Raw genomic sequence first — 23567 nt, forward strand, 5'->3', positions numbered from 1 at the left:
TTCTTACTCTCTCTCTCTCACACACAGACATATTCTCACTTTTATAGACATAATAGATAGATTATGCTAGATATATTTCCATATGTCTGAATACCCTATATACAAATTATCTAATCTGTAGATAAAAAATTTGTTGATTATATAGGTTGAGAATTGCTCTCTCTCTCACAGACACACACATTTTCACTTTTGTAGATATAATAGATAGATTATGCTAGATATATTTCCATATGTATGAATACCCTTTATAACAAATTTAAAATCTGTAGATAAAAAATTTGTTGAATATATAGGTTAAGAATTGTTCTCTCTCTCTCTCTCTACCTCACACACACCCACACACACAAACATTCTGACTTTTATAGATATAATAGATAGATTATGCTAGATATATTCCATATGTCTGAATACCCTATATACAAATATTCTAATCTGTAGATAAAAAATTTGTTGAATATTTTCAACCCTTATCCTCGAGTGGCGTCTGGGCCTTGATAAGTAGTAATGCGTATTTAGCAAAATATAAATATATATATATATAACAAATTTACTGAATTTCCATTACTAACGATTACTGTATTGTCCAATTGACTACTGCGCTTTTCAACCCTTATCCTCGAGTGGCCTCTGGGCCTTGAGAAGTAGTAATTACTAACGATTACTATATTGACCAATGGACTACTGCACTTTTTAACCCTTATCCTCGGGTGGCCTCTGGGCCTTATTGTCCAATTGACTACTGTGGACTTTTTAACTCTTATGCTCGAGTGGCCTCTGGGCCTTGATAAGTGGAAATGACCAAGTAACAAAAAATAGGTATATAACAAATTTACTGAATTTCCATTACTAACAATTACTATATTGTCCAATTGACTACTGTGCACTTTTCAATCCTTATCCTCGAGTGGCCTCTGGGCCTTGATAAATGGTAATGCGTATGTAACAAAATATACATATATATAACAAATTTACTGAATTTCCATTACTAACGATTACTATATTGTCCAATTGACTACTGCACTTTTAAACGCTTATCCTCGAGTGGCCTCTGGGCCTTGATAAGTGGTAATACCATCGAGTGGCCTCTGGGCCTTAATAAGTGGTTGTGCCTAAGTAACAAAAAATAGGTATATTACAAATATCCCGCATTTCCATTACAACCGACTACTACGGTGCACTTTTCAATCCTTATCCTCGAGTGGCCTGTGGGCTTTGATAAGTGGTAATGCGTATTTAACAAAATATTAATATATATATAACAAATTTACTGAATTTCCATTACTAACAATTACTATATTTTGTCCAATTGACTACTGCACTTTTCAACACTTATCCTCTAGTGGCCTCTGGGCCTTGATAAGTGGTAATGCCTATCTAAACAAAATATAAATATATATATAACAAATTTCCCGACTTTCCATTACTAACGATTACTATGTTGTCCAATTAACTACTGCCATTTTCAACCCTTATCCTCGGGTGGCCTCTGGGCCTTATTGTCCAATTGACTACTGTGCACATTTAACTCTTATCCTCGAGATGTATCTGGGCCTTGATAAGTGGAAATGCCTAAGTAACAAAAAAATAGATATATAACAAATTTCCCAAATTTGACTACTGTGCACTTTTCAACTCTTATCCTCGAGTGGCCTCTGGGCCTTGATAAGTGGTCATATATATTTTTTACAAAATAAAAAAAAAGGTTGGAGTCGCTGAATAACTCATCCTCCCGTTAAAGCGGTTCCATCCTCTTTCCCCAATTTGACTACTGTGCACTTTTCAACTCTCGTCCTCGAGTGGACTATGGGCCTTGATAAGTGGTAATACATATTTTATGAAAAATATATATATATATATATATATAACAAAATAGGTTGGAGTCGCTGAATAACTCATCCTCCCGTTAAAGCGGTTCCATCCTCTTTCCCGAATTTTACTACTATGCACTTTTCAACTCTCATCCTCGAGTGGCCTATTGTCCTTGATAAGTGGTAATATATATTTTTTAATAAAAGTATATATATATATATATATAAAAAAATAGGTTGGAGTTGCTGAATAACTCATCCTCCCGTTAAAGCGGTTCCATCCTCTTTACCGTATTTTTTATACAGTGCACTATTCAACTCTCATCCTCGAGTGGCCTATTGTCCTTGATAAGTGGTAATATATATTTTTTAATAAATATAGATATAAATATATATATAAAAAAACAGGTTGGAGTCGCTGAATAACTCATCCTCCCGTGAAAGCGGTTCCATCCTCTTTCCCGAATTTGACTACTGTGCACTTTTCAACTCTAATCCTCGAGTGTCCTATGGGCCTTGATAAGTAGTAATATATATTTTTTACAAAAATATATACATACATATATATAACAAAATAGGTTGGAGTCACTGAATAATTCATCCTCCTCTTAAAGCGGTTCCATCATCTTTGCCGAATTTGACTACTGTGCACTTTTAAACTCTCATCCTCGTGTGGCCTATGGGCCTTGATAAGTGGTAATATATATTTAAAAATAAATATAGATATAAATATATATATACCAAAATAGGTTGGAGTCGCTGAATAACTCATCCTCCCGTTAAAGCGGTTCCATCCTCTTTCCCAGATTTGACTGCTGTGCACTTTTCAACTCTAATCCTCGAGTGTCCTATGGGCCTTGATAAGTAGTAATATATATTTTTTACAAAAATATATACATACATATATGTAACAAAATAGGTTGGAGTCACTGAATAATTCATCCTCCTCTTAAAGCGGTTCCGTCATCTTTGCCGAATTTGACTACTGTGCACTTTTAAACTTTCATCCTCGAGTGGCCTATAGGCCTTGATAAGTGGTAATAGTTTGTACAATAGTTTGTACAATATATATATCTATATATATATATTACAAAATAGGTAAGAGAGAGAGAAGAGGGTGAGAGAGAGAGAAGAGAAAGAGGTAGAGAGAGAAGAGGGTGAGAGAGAGCAGAGAAGAGGGTGAGAGAGAGCAGAGAAAGAGGGTGAGAGAGAAAGAGGGTGAGAGAAGTGAAAGAGGTAGAGAGAGAAGAGGGTAAGAGAGAAAGAGGGTGAGAGAGAGAAGAGGGTGAGAGAGAGAGAGGTAGTGAGAGAGAGAGATAAGAGAAAGAGGTAGAGAGAGAGAGAAGAGGGTAAGACAGAGAGAGAGAGGGGTAGTGAGAGAGAGAGATAAGAGAAAGAGGTAGAGAGAGAGAGAGAAGAGGGTGAGGGAGAAAGAAGAGGGTGAGAGAGAGAGAGAAGAGGGTGAGGGAGAAAGAAGAGGGTGAGAGAGAGCAGAGGGAGAGAGAGAGAAGAGAAATAGGTAGAGAGAGAGAGATGAAGGTGAGAGAGAGCAGGGAAAGAGGGTGATAGAGAAGAGAAAGAGGTAGAGAGAGAGAGAGAGAAGGGTGAGAGAGAGCAGAAAAAGAGGGTGAGAGAGAGAGAAAGAGGGTCAGAGAGAGAGAGAAGAGAAGAGAAAAAGGTGTACACAGAGAGTGAGAGAGAGAAGAGGGTAAGAGAGAGAGAGAGAAGAGGTTGAGAGAGAGAGAGATAAGAGAAAGAGGTAGAGAGAGAGAAGCGGGTGAGAGAGAGAAGAGGGTGCGAGAGAGAAGAGAAAGAGGTAGAGAGAGAGAAGCGGGTGAGAGAGAGAGAAGAGGGTGCGAGAGAGAAGAGAAAAAGGTAGAGAGAGAGAAGAGGGTGAGAGAGAGAGAAAGAGGATGAGAGAGAGAAGAGAAAGAGAGAGAGAGAAGAGGGTGATAGAGAAAGAGAGTGAGAGAGAGAAGAGAAAGAGAGAGAGAGAGAGAGAAAGAGGGTGAGAGAAGAGGGTAAATGTGCATCTTTTTTTATAGTAGGTAATGCTTGGGAGACTGTGCACATTGCCTCCTCCCCCCTCCCCCCTATAAACGCGGTTCCATTCATAAGAAAACAAACTCGTATAAAAGTAATTTTCGTGTATTTAAGCGGCCTTATACTGATAGCCACCCCTCCCCCTTCCAGTTTAACAGAGTTAGGAGGTAAAAACAAAATGGCTTAAGCCTTGTTTACATGGTAAACTATAGCAAAGAGCATAGTCATCTTTCTTCGCCGGTAAAAAACTTCAAGCAAAAATAAAAACATTTTCCCTACGTCAATTTTTATGTAATTTTGGGATTCTTCTTTTTGAAGTGCGATAAATCCGTTGGTAATAACGGTTCGACTCTTAAACTAATATTTAACTGTGTTATAGTATCAATGATACTCCTCGCAGGCAGCTTTAATGTACGTCAGAGGCTCAGCGTAGCCGACATTTTACTGAGCTGACGTCACGTCACGTGACAGCTAATGAATAATGTTAAAATGACAGGTTTTTTGGGGGGCCCCCCTGGGAGAAAAATGATCAGTTAACCCCCTTCTAGTTGTCCGTTTGACGTGAAATTTCGATATTTGTCATCCGGGTGATCAAGGTGCAATATGCTACCTAATTTGTCAACTTTGGTTGTGTCTGTCAAAAGTTTTAGCGTTACAAACAAACATACATACATACATACATACACACCGATTTTTGCCTTTTATATATATAGAAGATAAAGATAACGTTTCAATTGGTAAAGTTAAAAAAAAAATAAGAAAGAAAATGTCTCCAATTGAAAAGTAAAAAGAAAAATGTATCAATAAGTATGAAAAAAGTGAAAAAAAAAGCCTCATTATGAAATGGTGAAAGATTTATGCCCAAATTGATTTCAGACAGTGTGTGTACGCACAGATATTTATATAGATATACAGATGAATGCACATTGTCTTTATTACAGAGAGTAATAAAATGCACTTCGCATGTTTTTACTTATAGATTCCTATCCCTTAAAAAAATCCAGCTTTGTAATCTTGAAATAAATATTATATAAGGAATAACCAAATCTGCTGCTAAGCAGCCGTAAATATGTACTGATATTCCACAAAACACTTTTTACTCAACTGAGTTATCTCCCTTTTTACTTTGAATGATTCCTTTGAGAGTTAAATCTTGCCTAAGCTTTAATTTATTTCCTGTCTGCCGAGTTAAATATATAATACAGTCATGACCATTCAGTGGTCGTCGGCTGTAATTGTCATTGTACATTATTTGTTGACTGGGAACTGTTTGCATTTGCAGCTATAAAGAAGCGCTTAATCCATTTCAAGGTTAACTTCTTTTTGTTGTCTAAGAACACCGCCAATCTAAAAAAAAATCTTTTAAAATGTATTATACAAGATTGAACATTATTTTTCTTATAAACTTGGGGTAACTCTTTTGTAAATGGACATAGATAATACACTTCTTTATAGAAAACTAGCAGAAGTATTAGTTCCATGTTAGGTTCATTAACCCATTTAGTTGTAGCGTGTCTCTCAAAACCTAGTAGACGATGCCCTTTTCTCTTCTCTACAACCTCTTTCTCACAGAAGAGATGTTGAGAGCGTGTCTTTTCTCTATCGTTATATTCTTATATTCATGGCAAGTGCTTGACTGAACTCCAAGTTATGATCCCCCCCCCTTTGCCAAACATTCAGAAAAACACTTTAGCTACAACCACTATATACAATTTCCTGCACTCTACCTGTGCCTAAATCTAAACGCAGAATCCATGAGCAAAGCTTCTTTGCCAGAATTGCCCACCTATGGAACACTATTCCACTGGTCTGCTTCCCAACCGATTACAATATGGTAGGTTTCAAATCCAATGTAAACAAGTTCTTGTTGAGCCTTACATAATCAAATTCTGCCCAATTTATACCATTAACAATTACCACACTACCACCTTACATTCATTAACACTTATCCTCGAGTGGCCCTCTGGCCTTGATAAGTGGTAACTCCAAAGTAAAAAAAAAAAATAAATTTTTTTTTTTTTTTTTTTTTTTTTTTTTTTTATTTACTACTGTAATCACTAAAAATTGATTAGAATACACAAATTGAAAAAGTTATTTTATTTAAAAAGCGAAATCTTGATTCTCCTATAAATGACACTACGTGTATGTGATATACTTTGGAAATCAAGAGACTATACATTTAAGATAAAATTTACACTTTGTGGTAAGGAGCAAAGCAGTTTACACAAATAGTTAAATTGTACTTTTGGCAATAAGTTGGTGGTTTATTATTGCAAGACTCGTTTATATAAATTCACACATCATTGAACAAATAGAATTTTAGCAAATTTCACAAGAATTTTTAAGAAGGTTTCAACAAGAGAGAAATTAATAAATATAGATGAATTTTATCGTTTCTTCAGAGTAATTATGCAGTAATCAGTACTATAATATATATTATCTTAAAGAGCTCAAAAAGAAATTATTTGGTGTTCTATGTATAGGACAGTGGGACCTATTGAGTTAATAATTTAGAGATAACCTAGGACTAATCTCTATAACATAAAAATCACTTTGTTTGTGTGAGTTCCTTCTGCATAGGTTCCGAAACGGCTGAGCTTATCTTTTGTAAATCTCACACAAAGGTAATTTATATATCTGGCAGTGTTCTTAGATATGTTTTGTACAGAAATTCATCCTATAAGTATCGAAAATCGAAAAAAATCCGATCCTAAAAATAGTTTTTTCTTAGAGATAAAAAAGAATCTTTACAGGGAAATTTTTATGTTACATTGGTAAGGGAGATAATAAAATCTTAGCAAATGATTTCTTAAACAAAACAATAAAATAAAAAATTGACATCTGGAGATATAGGTCAGTGGTTGAGATTTCCACTATAGATCAAATGAGCTTCCTGTTCAAGCCTGGGTGTACCTCACTATTTTATTTTTTATTAATGAGTTAAATTTACTATAAAAAGGTACCATTTAAAATCGCCACAAATCATTTCTTTGTTTGCATATTTTAAAACAAAACATTAATCAAAAGGGACTTTTCCAGACCATTCAAGCCCAAATATCAACTGACGTGATATTGTAAACAAACATAGTGAATTTGATGAACAATATTATCATTATTATATTTTTTATTTTTTCCTTTATTTTTTCTGAATTAATCCACTGGGCAAAATATTCCTCGTAATATATAATATTCAATAGAGGATTGAGTCTATAATAAAACATATGCAATCTGCATAAATTAAAATATCATTTTTAAGCTGCTAGGAATATCTTATCCTGCCTTGACAGTTCAAGATAGACTTCCTAGCCTAGTGGGGGATGCCCTTTCCTCTTCCCTGCAACCTCTTTCTCACAGAAGAGACGTTGCGTAGCAAGTGCTCGTCTGAGTTCCAATTTATGGTCCCCTCTGGCCAAACATTCACGAGAAACACTCGTTTGGCTGTAAACACTATCAATAATTTTCCCCACTCTTTATCTATACCTAAACGTAGATTCCATGAACAAAGCTTCTTTCTAAGAACTGCACACCTCTGGAACTCTCTTCCGTTTACCTGCTTTCCAGCTGACTACAATACGGCCATCTTCAAGTCCAATGTAAACAAGTTCTTGATGAGCCATTCCCCTTAAGTACCATTTTACCAAATTTACACTTCTAATGATTACTATGATATTGTCCTTTTGACCATTGTACACTCTTTAACCCTCATCCTCGAGTGGCCTCTGAGTCTTGATAAGTGGTGATTCCTTTGTAAAAATAAAAAAAACTAAAAAAAAAACTGGGCAACGCTGGGCATCAAACTAGTAAGAATATAAATCTGTTTGAAAAATAACGAGAACTTATGAATCCGGATGTGTTGTTTAAGACTCGAGAGGTTAAATAAATATAATTCCTGTGCAAATTTACTTTTTACTCTAGTAGCAGTGGAAACTTCTGGAATTGTTGGTTGAGTTTTTCAGATTGGCAGGATTGCAGCTCAGTTAAAACAGCTTCCCAGAATGGTTTGATTGGTTTAGTTTTGTTTTACGGCATATCAACCCTTTTCTGGTTAGTTAATGCTGAATACAGTAAATTTAGAAAAGTTTTTATGATTAGAGTTCTTTATATCTTCAAATATTTATTCATGGTATTTAGTTGGTTTGTAGAGGAAAGTTATTGCTTTTGACTTTGCAGAACATGATAGTTTTGAAAAGGGAAGGGGAAAAACAATGACCTCAATGTTTGATATGTTTTATGTCAGGAAGTCACTATTTTCATATTACATGTTACATATTACGTGTACATATCTCATATATATATATATATACACACACACTAAACGTTTAAGCCTATTGACTTAAAGTGAGTACTTTATACCAAATTAAATTTGATCATTTTTGTGTTAAATATTAATTCCCATTAATCCCTAATTGTGAATCAAACATATACCATAACTCAGTTCACTGCACCTTATTATAACAAAGGTCCATACAAAATTTCAACTAGATCAGCTTATTAGTTTCCAAGAAAAAGTAGACTGGACAGACAGGCATGCAAAGAATATATATATATATATATATACACACACACACTAATTTTTTTGTGTGTATTGATATTTATCTTTAAACCCTTTCTTTTTATTTATGAAGAAAGTACAACCTGGTTATATATGGGTCGCAGAATTGCATTCATCTGCAAAAAATAATTTGTATATTCTTTTAAACAGTCATTTTAATTAATTCCCTATTAGTTTTTTCAGTTTTCTTATGGGATGATCATCTTTAGTTAACTATTACGTGTAATTATATTCATGCAGATATTCTACATGATTTATACATGCGTAATATTTGCATAAAAAGGTTATAATAAACACAAACCACTTTATATATATGCGTATATATATTTAAAAAGATTTTGCCTACCAAACTTCATGTCAGCTTCCCTACAGACATGAAACTTAATATATAGGGTATTTCAACCCATGCAAAACTTAATATTTTGGTTTTTAGCTGGGAAAAATTGGTGCAAAAATGTTAAAGGTTTAAAAAAAAGAGGGGGGGATTTACCAGATGACGGTCGAACGATGGCATTATGAATATGCATGCATAACGTAATAGCTATTGGTTAATGTTTTCATTGTCTTCATATCTCGGGCATTAATGTTAAAGGAAAAAGTAGATCATAAGCTAAGCATTTTGGTTTCAATTCTCGATGATGGGGCACAAGTTTTTTTTTTTTTTTTTAATCATTACTATATATTGGGTTCAATATAATAAATACGAAATCTGCATTCATCAAAATATATTTAAGCGTATTTTACAACCGGGCAATGCTGGGCGGCCTGCTAATATATATATATATATATATATATATATATATATATATATAAAAAAACTTAGGTTAAACATTTAAACCTATCACCCCTGTATATAAACAGAACCTTCCAATTTTTCTTTTTATTCTACCAAAACTATTGCAACAGGCTTTGTCATCGTGAGTGACACTTATTAATCATTTATTGCAACAGATTCATTCGTAAATTTGATTAGTAACGATGGTGTTTCATTGTTAGTTAATAATCGTTCATAGAATCTATAGATGTATAAAATTTTGTCCGTGAGAATCGGTTTGCTCCTGTTTCTAGACCACGAGAACGGAGATCAGAACCGATGATAGAAGTGGATGAGAAAGTTGACGCATTCGAGAATTTTGTTCTCATTACCCAACATATAACATTGAGAGCAGTCATTGTTGGTCCCCCGACAAAGGAGAGATTAGACCTAGTAATTCACTCCAGTTTGTCCGTGTGCACTTTTCTCTATAACCACATCTTGGATTTTTAAAAAATTTTGCACAAACATTAGTCATGGTGAAAGTAACTTTTTCACTCATGGAGAGGGACCCCGCATGCTCGGCTTGTTTTTATTTTTATTTAAAAAAAAAAAAAATAGCCCACGTATTTATTTGAAGGCCAGAAATTGTATTGATAGTTCTATTATTATAGTAACTAGAACAGCATAATTGTTAATAACATTCAGAAATATCAATGTCCTTTGTTGTAATCTACTTAACAGAAACATTAATGCAACCTACTTATAAGGATAGTATAATATCAATTTTACATTTTCTTGGCATGAATTATACTGGTAAGAGGTGGTTGCCTATGGTAACACAAAAAATACTATTTTCACATGGTTCTAGGTTGAAGTTGTGTTTTGGGTATTTTCTCTTGGACAAGCTAATATGTATATAAAATGAGATGATAGTAACGTTTCTACTTGAAACGCATTTCATTGAACTCGGGTATACTTCTGGTTATTTTCAAAAGAGATGTGATGTAAAGCCTGATACTTAACAAGGCAATGCATCATTTTTCCTTAATAATGCTTAAACTAGAGCAGAATTATCACTACAAATCATTCCTGTGGTTAAATCAATGAATCAAAAAGCTATTCGGAGCTTACTATGGGGTCAACCCCCATCAATCACAACAATTTAACCATAAAAACATGTTACTCTGAGTAACACAGACTCCCTCAACTCCCCCTCTAAAGTCATATATATCTCTCTCTCTCTCTCTCTCTCTATATATATATATATATATATATATATATATATATATATATATAATGAAATAAAAGGAGATGCGGTGTTTACCTGATATAAGCAATCGTGAACTTCAATCTAATACAAATACCAGTATTTATAGATATTTTAATCCCAATTAAATAAAAAAAAAAAAAGCTTTTTTTTACATCTACATTTTTTCACTCCTTGTTTTTAAAGGACCTGTACATCTTTGCAATTTATGACTATAATAAGTTTCATTTAATGCTATAACCAGCAAATTTTAGCATTGCTACAAATATAATTTGCTGATTTCTTTGTCCTCTGATTAGAAGAATAGCATTCTTTGAAACTTTGTGGAATAAGGACTTTGTAAATTTTTATTTTTTTTATTTTTGGAGTATTCGGGTGAACAATAAATTTGATTGTAAATTTCAACTTATAGTTTTAATTTCTTTTCTCTTGTGTATGTATGTGTGTGTATATATATATATATATATATATATATATATATATATATATTTTTTTTTAAGCTAACTAAAAGTGCAGAAAATATGTTATGTGTTGAAAGAATGATTGAAAGTTCTTAAGTTAGTAAATGTAGAACAGTTGAGGTAACAGGTTAATTTACATGGGAGGAAGTGATGAACATGAATTTGAGAGATAAATACTAACCTGGACAGGTTAATATTTATCTCTCAAATTCATGCCAGCATCATAAAATGGATATTAAACCTAATATGATGATCTCCTACTTTTTCTTCTATGCAGCTCTTTTCAGAGACGGCAGGATCACCTATTTTTGATACCTGTCTATTCAATCTGAACATTGAACATTATTACAAATTGAATTGTGATAGACAGCTTGAGCTTTTTTTTTTTTTTTTTTTTTTTTGTAACTACATTGTTACATGTGAAAATGCTATTTCAAACTGAATTGTGATGAACTGATGGATCAAGCTTGTTATCTCTTTGCACAACTCTCCACTTAAGATGCCCCTATAGATATGACTCCTAATTCCCACTTGATCTTTACGTTTCGGTGGCAATGAACTTTATTTGGCGTGAATTAAAGTAAAGAAATATAAAAAAAAAATAAATAAATGCATGGATGCATCTAAAGTGGCTATTTCAAATGCTATTCTAATGACTGACAGATGGCGCCTTTCATAGAGGTGTGATTATATGTATGACACACACACAAAAAAAAAGATTAATATGAAAAATATATAAATGTTTATCTTTTTCTATTATTTCTTATTTATGGATGTGTAGGAGTATAAAATCTTTTTTCTAAAAAGATAACATTTTTTTAACGTTCTTTTGGCCTTCCTCAGTGTATTGAAGAGTATAGGGTCAGTAGTGATAGCATGAAAAGTGTGTCTGTGTGTGTGCTTATTGCTTATACATCAGCATTGCTTTCAACAAGGCCTTCATTAGATGACTCTGGATTCAGGCATGGTTTTGGAGCCACAACATCATTACTTTTTTAACTCAGAATGTCCAAGCAGTATCGCTGTGATACTACCAAACTTTGTTAGATTGTCATCACTCTGTAGGATTGCCATTTCCACGCCAAATCAGATATAAAGAGATAAGATGAATGATAAACACTTGTCGTTGCTTTTATTGTGCACGGAACATTATTGAAGGAAAATAGTCCGTTATATTTCTTTCTTTTGAGGTTCTGTTTTCGAAACATTTTTGCAAGTCCTGTGCTTTTGTTGCTCAAACGTTCCAGTGAAATAGTTGAGGCCCAAAAACATTTATTTAAAGACAGGAGATTACACAGTTCTCTTTAAAATTGTTTTCTTTTGGGTGGATACTCTTTTTAGAAAAGGCAGCTGCAAGGTCTTTGAACAGAAAATGGTTGGCTTTGGATTTTCCTCCAGCTGGAAACTAATCACAGCTGTTGGTATGAGATTAAAGATAATTTTTTTTGTTCTTGTTTATAGCCAAGACAACAAAAGAATTCTTTGGAGTGAGCTGATGGTGAGACAATAACGTTTTATGATCATTTTAAGTTTGTTAAAAAGGAATATGATTATGTCTGAAATTGTAATGTCGGCAAATTTCTATTTAACCTTGTGTGACTTGCTGAATAAATTAGCTAAGCACTGAAGCCATAAATCATTAAAACAAGAATGGATAATCATAAGATATGTTCGTTCAATCTAAGCATTTAGCAGTGGAAATGCTATTTCAATCAAACATGGCCGACAAATTGAAGGATAGACACCATCTCTTTTCAAAATGTCCAGACACATCTAAAAATGCTATTTCAAACTTGAACATATCAGAGGTTAACGGTGCGGACTGTGCCAAGTTCAAATCTGGTTCATTTCAGATAAACTTTCAAGTTCACACTTGACCTTGTGTCTAACATTCTAAAGAGGAGTTGAATAAAATAAGACTGACCGATGGACAGAGCTTTTTTTTTCTTTTTCTTTTTATTCGCCCCCATACAAAGCATACTGCCACTGAAGTATAAGGGGCTACTATGATAAAGGTTAGCTTTATAAAGGAACAACCTGAGAAGGATGTTAAGTAGCAATATGTTTGTTCACCTTACATTTAAATTTCTGCATCTTGGTATGATCACAAAAATAAGGAGCATGAAGGGAATTCCAAGAGATTTTTGTACACGTCTATAAGTTGCATCCTTACAAAATGTACAGTTCACAAAGAATAATCATGCCAGAGTCACATGGGATCCATTATTGTAGGAAGGTTTGTAAATGCATTTTGTGTAGTTTCTGATGTCTAATTGGAGACAGGGGTAGAATAAAACATTATATAATAGATAAGTTGTAAATTAGAATAGATATGAACAATCCTTAAAACGTTTAAGAAGAAAGGTGGTTTGAGGCTATGTTAAAATTCGCCTAGAAACACTTCAGTTCCTTGGATTTAGTGTTAGCATTTGGCAACTTCAAGTTTCTGGCTAGTTGTCATGATCTGAGATTTTCCTTGTAACCTGGGGTCTTTCCTGAACTATCAGACCCTTCTTTGGTGGGATGAAGTATGGTCCAGTTCGATCCCAGGAAATACATTCTCCCAGGCATTACCTCCTTAAGAGCACAAGAAGGCCAAATTTGGCCTTGAAAAGGCCAATCTGTTAAACTTTAGAAAGGCCAATGTTTAAAAGCAATATGGCAGCCTCAAGTGCTATAAATTTAGTGTAATAAGGAATGATGCCAAAACAATAAAAATGAAATGTTTTTTGGTTTTTATTTCAGCCTTTGGGTCTAATAATGTGTTTTATATAAAAATAAAGTTTCTCATAATTTGTTTGTCTGTCAACAAATGAAAACAGAACAAAAAAAAAAAAGCATTGTGTAAGGGTTGAAAGTGGTTTTACACGATAAGTATCATGGTTGAAGTCTAGATAATCGATGGAAAATATATAAGTAATTAAAATCAGCCACAGTAATATTAAATGTAAAATTAAAACAAATATAGAAAAAAAAAGCTCCCTCCCCCAAAGAACGAACAAACAAAAAAAGAAATAGCATTTTGTAAGGGTTGAACAGCCGTTTCAAAATCGAAAAATAAATAATGGGACCCGTTAAATATTGGAGGGGGGGGATATTGGTGTGTAAGCACTTTGTACATAAATAAATGGAAAGGTATCAGTATTTAATTTTCTGTTTATGAGCAGTTAATGTTTATAATTGGTATTTAATTTCAGCATGATTGCTTCATGTACAGAGTGACGCCATATTGGATAATTTCTGGAGCGTTCGTCTTGATATGAAGTGGATTTTGGAATAATAAAATTGATTCGGCTCGCCCAATCAGATGAGACAGATTTTTAGAAGATAGAATTTATTATTTTTGATTTGCGTGATTGAAAGATTATGTGTAGGTAGCTAATAACCAGTTATGATGGATGCAATGAAAGTATTGTAGGAAAATGTAGAATAGGTCCCAGTGTCAACTGGTAGCAGTGAGAGGACTAAATATATTTATAGAGAAAAATAGGGATTCCTTCTGTTGTTCCTAGGATGCAATATAGCATTTTATCATAATAACTTAATGTATTTAAAATTGTGTTTGAAAATTACATAAGATAGTGGCTAATAGCCTAGATGTAATGTATTAGTATGTGGCACCTGTTATGGCAAACCTACGATACTTTGGTTCAGAGTCCAAATATTATATGAGATAAATTGCACAAATATTGGCATTTGTTAGCTGTCACTTCCTTTCAAAACCAACAAAGTCACCATCCTAGGTTGATTAAGTACATGTATGGGTTGATAAACATTTATTTTAAAACACATCTGTTCAGCTTCAAATTTTTGGTGATCTCATTCTGCTTATCTTTTTTTTTTTTTTTTTTTTTTTTTTTTAAGCTAAGATTTTAGATTAATCTCGTCCCTGTTGACGATTAACTTTACTAACACATTACTTTTGTTTTGTGCTCTCTTCTAGCCTTCTTCATGGAACTTTTATTGTAGCCGCTAATTGATGAACTGAACTTATTTAATCTGCTAGGAAACTTTTCTCTTGGCACTAAAGCCAGCAGTTTAGGTCATTGAGATGACTTATTTTATGTTGACTGAGGTATGTTTCGAGGCATGTGTAGTTCTGGGAGGTTCCCCCTCCAAGGCTTTACCTTCTCCCTTTGAGAAAGGGTAAGTTTATTGTTAATCACCTGAGGCATTCCTATTAGGGAATGCTAACGGGGTTGCTCAGATATTTTTTTTTGTAGGTCAGAATGCTTCTTCTCTAGGATGCTAACTCTTCAAATTTCATTTTCCGATGCTTTTGGCTCATCACCCCACCCTGGGTGGGATATAACTGTTAACTTGCAAGTAGGTAGACTTCACTCAAGAAGAACATACTTCAAAGATATAGATAGTGTGAATAAAAACTGAATTGTACAAGGGTCACTTCAGAAGTAAAGTCTCCTATATTTTTAACTCGAAAAATTCAAGAACCATGAAGACAGGAGTGATATCATTAAAACTAGCAGCCTTTTGTGTTCCAGAACTTATTTTTCTACATGGTCACCACCATTCTCGATGTACTTTTGCCAGGAATTCAGTGACGCCTCTCTACTTCTGACGCACATCCATGACAGGGGATGCTTTTTTGGAATTTCACACCATCAATATCTGTGACAGAGAGATGAAACTTATAGGTGATGAATGTATACGTTCAGTCATCATGACAGTCCAATTTGCAACCTCTTCTGATCCATTTGGGTGGATTAAAAGAAGTAGGAGGCATTACTTTTGGAGTGCTCCATGTACATGTATAGAATATCCCCGAAAGATAGAGAGGGGGAATATGAATAAAATAAATGAATTATGTTTATGGTAGATGAATATAATTAGGCACAGGCACATTAAATTGAAGACTTTCACGATCTTATGAAACACATTGTTGACTCCTGCATACTGACAATACCATCTAGCATGTTATCTTCTGCAGTCAGTATAGTACCACCATCGACTGCACTACTTATGTCTCCTCAGCAGTTTTAGCATTTTATTTTATTTACAATTTTATTTACTTGCAATTTCCTATTTTCAATTTTATTGAGGAGTTGGGGTGGTGTATGATTATTGATATCAAGAAGCAAATATTTATATTTACTTGGAAATCAAAACGTGGATTCCATGAACAAAGCTTCTTTCTTAGAACTGCATGCCTGTGGAACTCTGTTCAGTCTGCCTGCTTCCCACCTGACTACAACTTGGATGTCTTCAAGTCCAACGTTAACAAATTCCTAATGAACCGCCCCCTTAAGTAAACACTTCATCAAATCTCCACACTAACGTACTGTACTTGCAATAACCATTATCCCTGAGTGGCTTCCGGGCCTTGATAAGCGGTGACCACCGTGTAAAAAAAAAAAAAAAAAAAAAAAAAAAAAAATAGATGACATCACAAGATTAACTTCATTTTTTGGAAAATTACAAAAGCTATCCTTCATCTTTTACGGTGTCATTTTTGCACGCGGGATAGTGGTGAAATTGTTTTTTTTTGTTTGTTTGTTTTTTTTCATATGTATCTACTTTGGCAGTTAGTTTCTTTGATTTCATATAATGTTGTTCCTTATATATCTAGATGTAGTTGAGCAGCATTATTCTATTTCAGTTTATCTGCAAATGATAGGTGTCACATGTTTGTGTATTGGTTTCTACACTCAAGGAGTTTTAATATTTCAGCTGTTTTCAATATTTTACTTTTTTTTTTTCTCCTGATGTTTTCCACTGTTTTGTATGTAACTCTACTAAATGTTACTTTTTTTTTTATTCTCTAGGTAAGTCATACAATAAATACGATGGAGTACAATACTGTAAGCGTGTATATCTGTAAGTTATTTTTTTATATTTTCACTTAGCCTTTTTTTTTTTTCTTTTTAAGACACATCCTAAAAAAATGTAAATTGCTAAACAAGTTACGAAACCTCCAGAATTTGATTCTGTTTTCTGAAAGTCGTCCATTGCTTGTCACTTTACAAAAGGAATTGAATTTACTATCTGGGTTATTGATATTCTTCCACTCTTATTTTGAAAACGTGGGTCTGCTTTTGTTATGGCAATTTCATTTTGTTGCTATTGTCTCCTTCTGCTAGATTAGATGCTTATTATCTTAGTTTCAAACTGAACTGTCTCCTCTGGGGATGTGGCTAATATTCATTTATATTAGGAATTGATATTGTCTCAACTAGCACAATACAAAGCAATTATCTCTTCAAATGAAACCGAACATCTGTTGTGGCTTAGAATGAATATCGCAGTTACATGTTGTCATTATCCAAACCATCAATGAAGATATATTGCAAAAAATCTGAGTGGAGGTGTTTCATTGACTTAATGGATACCATTACAGCTTGTGAAATTGCTTATGCCAAGTTTAAATTGACTGATCTTTCGGCTAGGAGAAAGGTGTAGTATTTTTTTATTTTTTTTATTTTTTTAATGGAAATCGTTCCAGACAAGGTGTGAAGCTATTTAATGTATTAACTTAATAAAAGCGAAGGATGATTATTAAAAAAAAAAAAAACCAAAAGATGCCTATTGACCTTAGTCTTGAAAAGCCAAAGGTTATAGGTAGGAGGAAATGAGTCAACGGGAAGAGTTCGACAAGTTTACAATTATTGGAAAGAAGCTACTGGAATAAGTTGTATCACAACGAGGTATCAAAACAACGAATTGGAGACCACTAGACTATCAAGTCAAACAAGCTGGAAAAAAGGAATAGATTAGATAATTCTGAAGAACACCTACCAAAAAAAAACAAAAAACAAACAAACTGAGACTAACATGTCTGTGAGAGTTGGTTTCTGATAGTACTCTTTATCTATTCTGTCCTATCAATGAAGGCAAAATATTTCTAAACTGTGGCAATTTTCATTATTGTCCCATTCCAGTGTGCTCTTCTTTAAAGAGCTGGATTTTCCCCACATTGTGAATTGACCTTGTGTCTAACGCTGCTCTGGGAATCGTGTTAAATATATTCCATGCCAAATTCAAATCCTGTTAGATCAGTGATCATTTATGCAATAATACTTTTGAGCAAGGTATAAAATCTCTGACCATGAGTATAATAGCAACTAATGTTTAATTAGTTGTATACAATATAATTGTTTATATTTGGTTTCAGCATTAAATGACCTAAAATGGTTAATTTGCCACAAAAACGGACCAAACAAACTAATTCAGCAAATGTTTGAAATTGTGTAATTCATCTATTGGGTCTCATCATTTTCAACATGTAACTTGTAACAGCATTCACCCTAGTTGGGTTGAGCTGGCTACAAACGAGTTAACTGTAGCCACATGATGGCAGTTCACCCACGTCTATTAACAGGTGAGCCTTTGGCATATTTCGTCCATTCCTGGTTCTAGCGCCAATCATAAAAAAATACTCACCTACCAGCTCCATGTTTGTCTTCACGATTTTAATTCATGCTTTTAATTGTCCACTTTTGTGTTTCTTCCTGCCAGCAGGTGTGATTGAGCCACCAACTTGTATATAAATTACTCCTGTCATTGAAGAATGTTTGCTAACCCGAATCTCCAGAAAAAGTTGAATTTCGAGCATTGTCTTGAAAAGGCTACGTTTCTATTATCTTCGAAAGGTCTTGAAAATATGGTAAATGTCTTAAAAAGGGCTTGAAAATTGTATTCTTAATATTCAGTAAAAATTTGTCGGAATATTTAAAATAATATCGAAATAATTACTGTTAAAATATTTAATAAATATTAATTAAAATACTTTTTAGATATTTGTAAAATATTAACAATAGAATTGAAATAAATACATTCTTCTGAAATTGCATCGTATTATTTTCAGTATTGTCTATACAAGAGTTATGCCCCATTACCATGAAACTACCCGATGTTATCAATATACATTATGAATGTAGTCAAAATCCAAATAAATATTAAAATATTTTTTAAATACTAATTAAAATATTAGATTTTTGGTTTATTATATCATTTTTATATATCAAATTTTTATTTTAAAACGTGAATTTTTTTTCTAGAGAAGGCCTTGAAAATCTGTATGAACCCTGACCTCTTAAAAATAGTTCCTATAGTGATGCCTTTTGTGCGGATGGTGAGAAAGGCAAATGTGTTGGATGCATTGTATGCAACACATATCAAAAGCTGAATGTGTGAAAATGTTCGTAGAGGCCAGGTTTCACAGCATTTTGCATATGATTGCTTTGGATATCCTCAATTTTGTTCAGAGCTTTATCTCTTGTCAAAACAACGGTCTGCATGATTGATGTGGATTGCAATCTTATTCTTACCTTGTCCTATGGCTATAAAGGTTGAGCTTAGATAATTCAAATATTCGACTTTTTCAACAAAGATACTATTGAAAAACGTCTGATTATCAGATGTGCATCCCCACAGATGAATTTTAAAGTGACTAATACATTGTAAAAATATTTCAAAGGTTTTCGTCTTCCTCTAGACTATTTGTTGATCTACCAAGACTTTACAGTCTAGTCCACTTATCATTTCACTCACAATTGGTGGGAAGAGAAATTGATTCATACCTATTTGTTTTATTTATTTATTTATTTTTTTACCCCCCCCCCCCTATCCAGTGTGGGGGGGGGGGAGAAATAATATAATAAAATGTGCTTCTAATTGTCCTACTAAATATCGAATGGAGATTAATAAGTGAGGTTTTAGTATGTAAGAACTTTTTTTTTTTAATTTCTTAAAGGCTGATAATGATAATCTTTTAAGAAATTTAAAAAAAAAAAGTATTTTAGCACAAGAAAGATACTGGGATACTTTACCATATGTATATATTTGTGTTTGTACACATACATTATGTGTGTGTGCACCTCATGGCATCTGTTCAGTTTCTAGTTACAATGATACCTCCTATAAAGAGGTGTCACTTGTAAAGCAATGCTTATTGCTTATGCAATTCCAACCATATCTCTTCTGAATTGACACTTATTTTAGTGGCAAGGACAAGTCCAAAACGACTGAAAACAATGCCAAGATAAGTGGAGAGCACCTGATATTTTCAAATGGTCACCCATTTTAGTACTGACCAAGCTCAACACCACTTAACTTCAATAATCTAATGGGAACCAGTGTGTCAAGGTGATTATGCTGTATGCATCTAAATGTGTGTGTGTGTGTGTGTATATATATATATATATTACTTTTAACTATAGGAAAGATTTATGCTGAGTCCAACATCTATGTATATAGTAAAAACTTACATGCCATAAGTTTATGTATGTAGGCCATACTTGAAACGTGCAGTTTAGATGACAAAATCTTAAATTCGAGATACAAATGACTGGTTTAGAAATTTGAAATGGCATCTTTGGAGTCCATGTGTTATTTCAATTAAGACTAAAGTGAAAGTATACAAACCATGCGTTTTGTCATCCTTGTAAGACTCGGGTCACTTGCCAAAAGCATCTCGGGAGGTTGGAACATTTTTACCAACAATATTTATGACAGATACCGGATACATGTTAAATGTATAGAAAATGTAAAAGTACATTACAATGATAGTCCTTGAGTCATTTAATAAACAATGGATCTGAAATACTTCAGTATTGTTTTTGGTGAAAGTGAACATGTAAGATTGACTGATCTGATTCCTAAGCAACTTTTATATGTAGAATTAGCTGAAAAATGAGCGGTATATGGCAATTGCTTTGTCTTGACAAAGGCTAGCCATCTCCGTGTACATCACTATCCTCACTGTAGTTGTTGTGTGAATTGTCTTATGATACCCAAACTATATCCGCGAGCCCGAAAGTGACTTTTCAGGCCAGAAGCTGACTTGCATACTCTGACTTGTATTTGACAAACTCAAGTGTTGGAATGAGGTTTGCTGAATTTGTTTGTGGAGTAGTCTATGTGTAATGAAATGTTTCTGTTGATATGACTGCAGTAAGAACATTGTGATGAAAGGTTAATGGTTGGGAGAAGAATCTTCTTGATAGTTTTTGTAGAGAAAAGTTAGTGTAATTTTTTCATTGATAAGTAATTAATAAACAAAATAAGTCTTTATACACACATGCACAAGGTCTTTTTAATTCTTTTTCGTCATCGATGATTCATGATTGTTTTGTCTAGTCTGTAGAATTAAAACAAATAAAACTTGTGCAGGAAAGACAGGAGGAGATGTTTGCTGAGTTTCTTCAAGATTTTAACAGAAAATGAACTTGAGTGACTAAATAATTATTTCCTTAACTTACTAGCATAAAAATTGGTACTACAATAGGCAGAAGCATTGGTAACACTCGCTGAAATTATCAGTATTTATGTATGTATGAAGACTTATTTGGCTTTGTAAGGCTTTCTCATTTGCATGCTTCCATGGAGAGAACTGATTGAAAACCTTAGTTTTTTGCTTGCTCAAAAACGGGAATCATTTGTCATATCCCCATATCATTGGACTCTTTTTATTTGTCGCATTTAACCTGTGACATACGACTGGGGACCACTTGTGAATTTTATGTTCCCTAGTCACTTTCTCATTTGGGGAAGCCAATTCAGTACTTCTAGGATGAATGCCACTGGCACCCATTTTATCTACTGCGTTTGACTTGTGTCCTCCACTTCAACTTCTTGTTTCCCGTCTCTGGGTACAATCTTACTTTCATATTAAGGTTATCCTGACATGCAGTAAATGTGATCATTATCAAAATTCACACTAGCTAACTTAATCGCTACTGGCATAGGGCCCCTAATATATAACGGTACAGAATGGTAAGTCATCATTTGAAAAGAATCGTCTTTCATAGAAAATTCAAAAAAGATGCACAAAAGTTTATAAGTACTTTATGCGAATCTATTAGATCTGAAACTGATTTGATCTGTAATAACCGGAGGAATGGTTTGCATTTGTCTTCAAAGTCACCAAAGAAGTTGTGTGCAAAAGAATGTGCTCCAATTGGAGGCATCAAACATATGGGTGTCTGCCAGAACAATGTAACTGTTGCTTTTGAGCTTTGCACTCTGTCGTACAAACATGCACGTCATTGGCAGAACTGAAGACACAATCTCTCTACACATGTTTGAATTAAAAAAAAAAAAAAAAAAAAAAATGCAAGGTGATAACAATACTTTGATGTGTTGCAGTCATCACACATACACTTTATCTTTCCTGTTCTCGGTCAATGATAAAAATCCTTCTAGATTGAGGCAATTATTTTTGTCCTAATCCAGGATATTCATTTTTGTTTTCTCCATATTAAAAACCAACCTTGTGTCTAACTCGTGTTTTTCATGGGATGACAACTATACACACATTTATGATTTTAACTTCCATACGGTACTAGTATAAACAAAGTAATACTAGCTACTACTTTTGATGTCATGAAAAAAGTCTTATGGTGATGCAACTGATAAATAATCCAACAAGTTACATGCGACAGATCATTCTTAACGTCCTATATCACCTGCAACTGCGTTGACAGGAACTGATGTTTGTATTTCTAATTCATGAAATGTGAAATAATTCATTTTAAAATCTATTTTTAAATATGTTTGAAAGTTCCCCTTTGGAAGGAAAATATTTCTGACCATTCTCATGAGACTTCTTTCTCAATACTGACACTTATTTTATTATCTTATAGTTTTCATAACAATTAGATGAACTTTTTTTATTAAAAAAAATTGTTTTCCAACATGTTTGCTTTTGAAAATAACTCCATTTATTCAAAGACAATATTTTTAAAACAAATGATAACAATGTTTAAGAACAAAGTTTTTCCAATCATATTATCAAATTTTATAACTATCTGACCAAAAGTAAAGGCATTATAAGCATTTAGAAAAAAATTATAGGGATTTCCTTACAGGACTGTGGTTGTAGATTTTAGAAATTTTCGACTGAATATTAAGACTTAAACCTGACAGAAAACAAAGGAAAAAAGAAGCAAAAGACCAATAAAAGGGAAAGGGAATCGAAAGTGAAGTATACACTATGCAGGAAAAGGATATGGTTAAGTTTCTTCAGTTGTATCTTATTAAACTCTAGAGTCTGCACAGAATTTCGAACAGAATCCTTTATTTTATCCACAAAGGTAGCATGCTCTCATTCTGTCAGCCATGACTGAGTAGAAGTCCCAAATAATTCACAATTGTATTTCGAGTGTTGTCCGCACTGAGGATTGGACCTTCAACCTCCTGAAGAGTGTAACTTACAACTGAATTTTATCAAGTACTTTATCCACAACACAAATCTCAAGAAAGAGGAAGGTGAGTTCAAGACCTGCAACTGAGGACTGCTTGTGAATTTCATACTACCATGAAACTTCCTCCTCCAGAGGAAGCTGGTTCACTTTGCATAGAATGAATGCTGTTTCAGTACAATACAGTAAGGCGAGTTCAAAGGATTTTTAGTAGGACAAAGACACGTGCAAAACATTAAAGGTGGGTGGGTGGGGGGGGGCTATGATAACCTTAATATAAGCGCACACACCTTTATCACTGGTTTTGCATATGTATGTAGAATTACTTTTAATTCAATAAATATAAAAAATTAGCAGCAACAGCTAATCTGATCTAATACTATAAAATAAAATAGTTTTTAATATTGTTTCTTTGTCGTCGATAGCTTTCTTCCGACAAAAAACAATATTTGATTCTGATTTCAGTTTTCCTATGGATTATTTCAACATATTGTTAAGAAGCAGAAAATGTAATTTGAATT

The 23567-nt window shown here is 33.5% G+C and overlaps 1 protein-coding gene across 5 annotated transcripts in view; it reads left to right on the top strand.

The window, feature by feature from the left end:
• The window catches only part of LOC145292141 (uncharacterized), a 506863-nt gene that overhangs the window by 130426 nt on the left and 352870 nt on the right, over positions 1-23567 (top strand). Inside the window, exon 2 of one of the 5 annotated variants that reach the window (XM_080138268.1) lies at positions 16672-21957. The exons of the other annotated variants lie outside the window; for them this stretch is intronic. Within the exon in view, the coding sequence (XP_079994394.1) occupies positions 16672-16675 (4 nt within the window). The 3' untranslated portion in view covers positions 16676-21957. Of the gene's footprint in view, positions 1-16671; positions 21958-23567 lie in introns of those variants that run through there. 5 annotated transcript variants of the gene reach the window in all.

Source organism: Euprymna scolopes, chromosome 13, assembly GCF_053919585.1.
Source record: "Euprymna scolopes isolate OS-2025 chromosome 13, ASM5391958v1, whole genome shotgun sequence".
NCBI lineage: Eukaryota > Metazoa > Mollusca > Cephalopoda > Sepiida > Sepiolidae > Euprymna > Euprymna scolopes.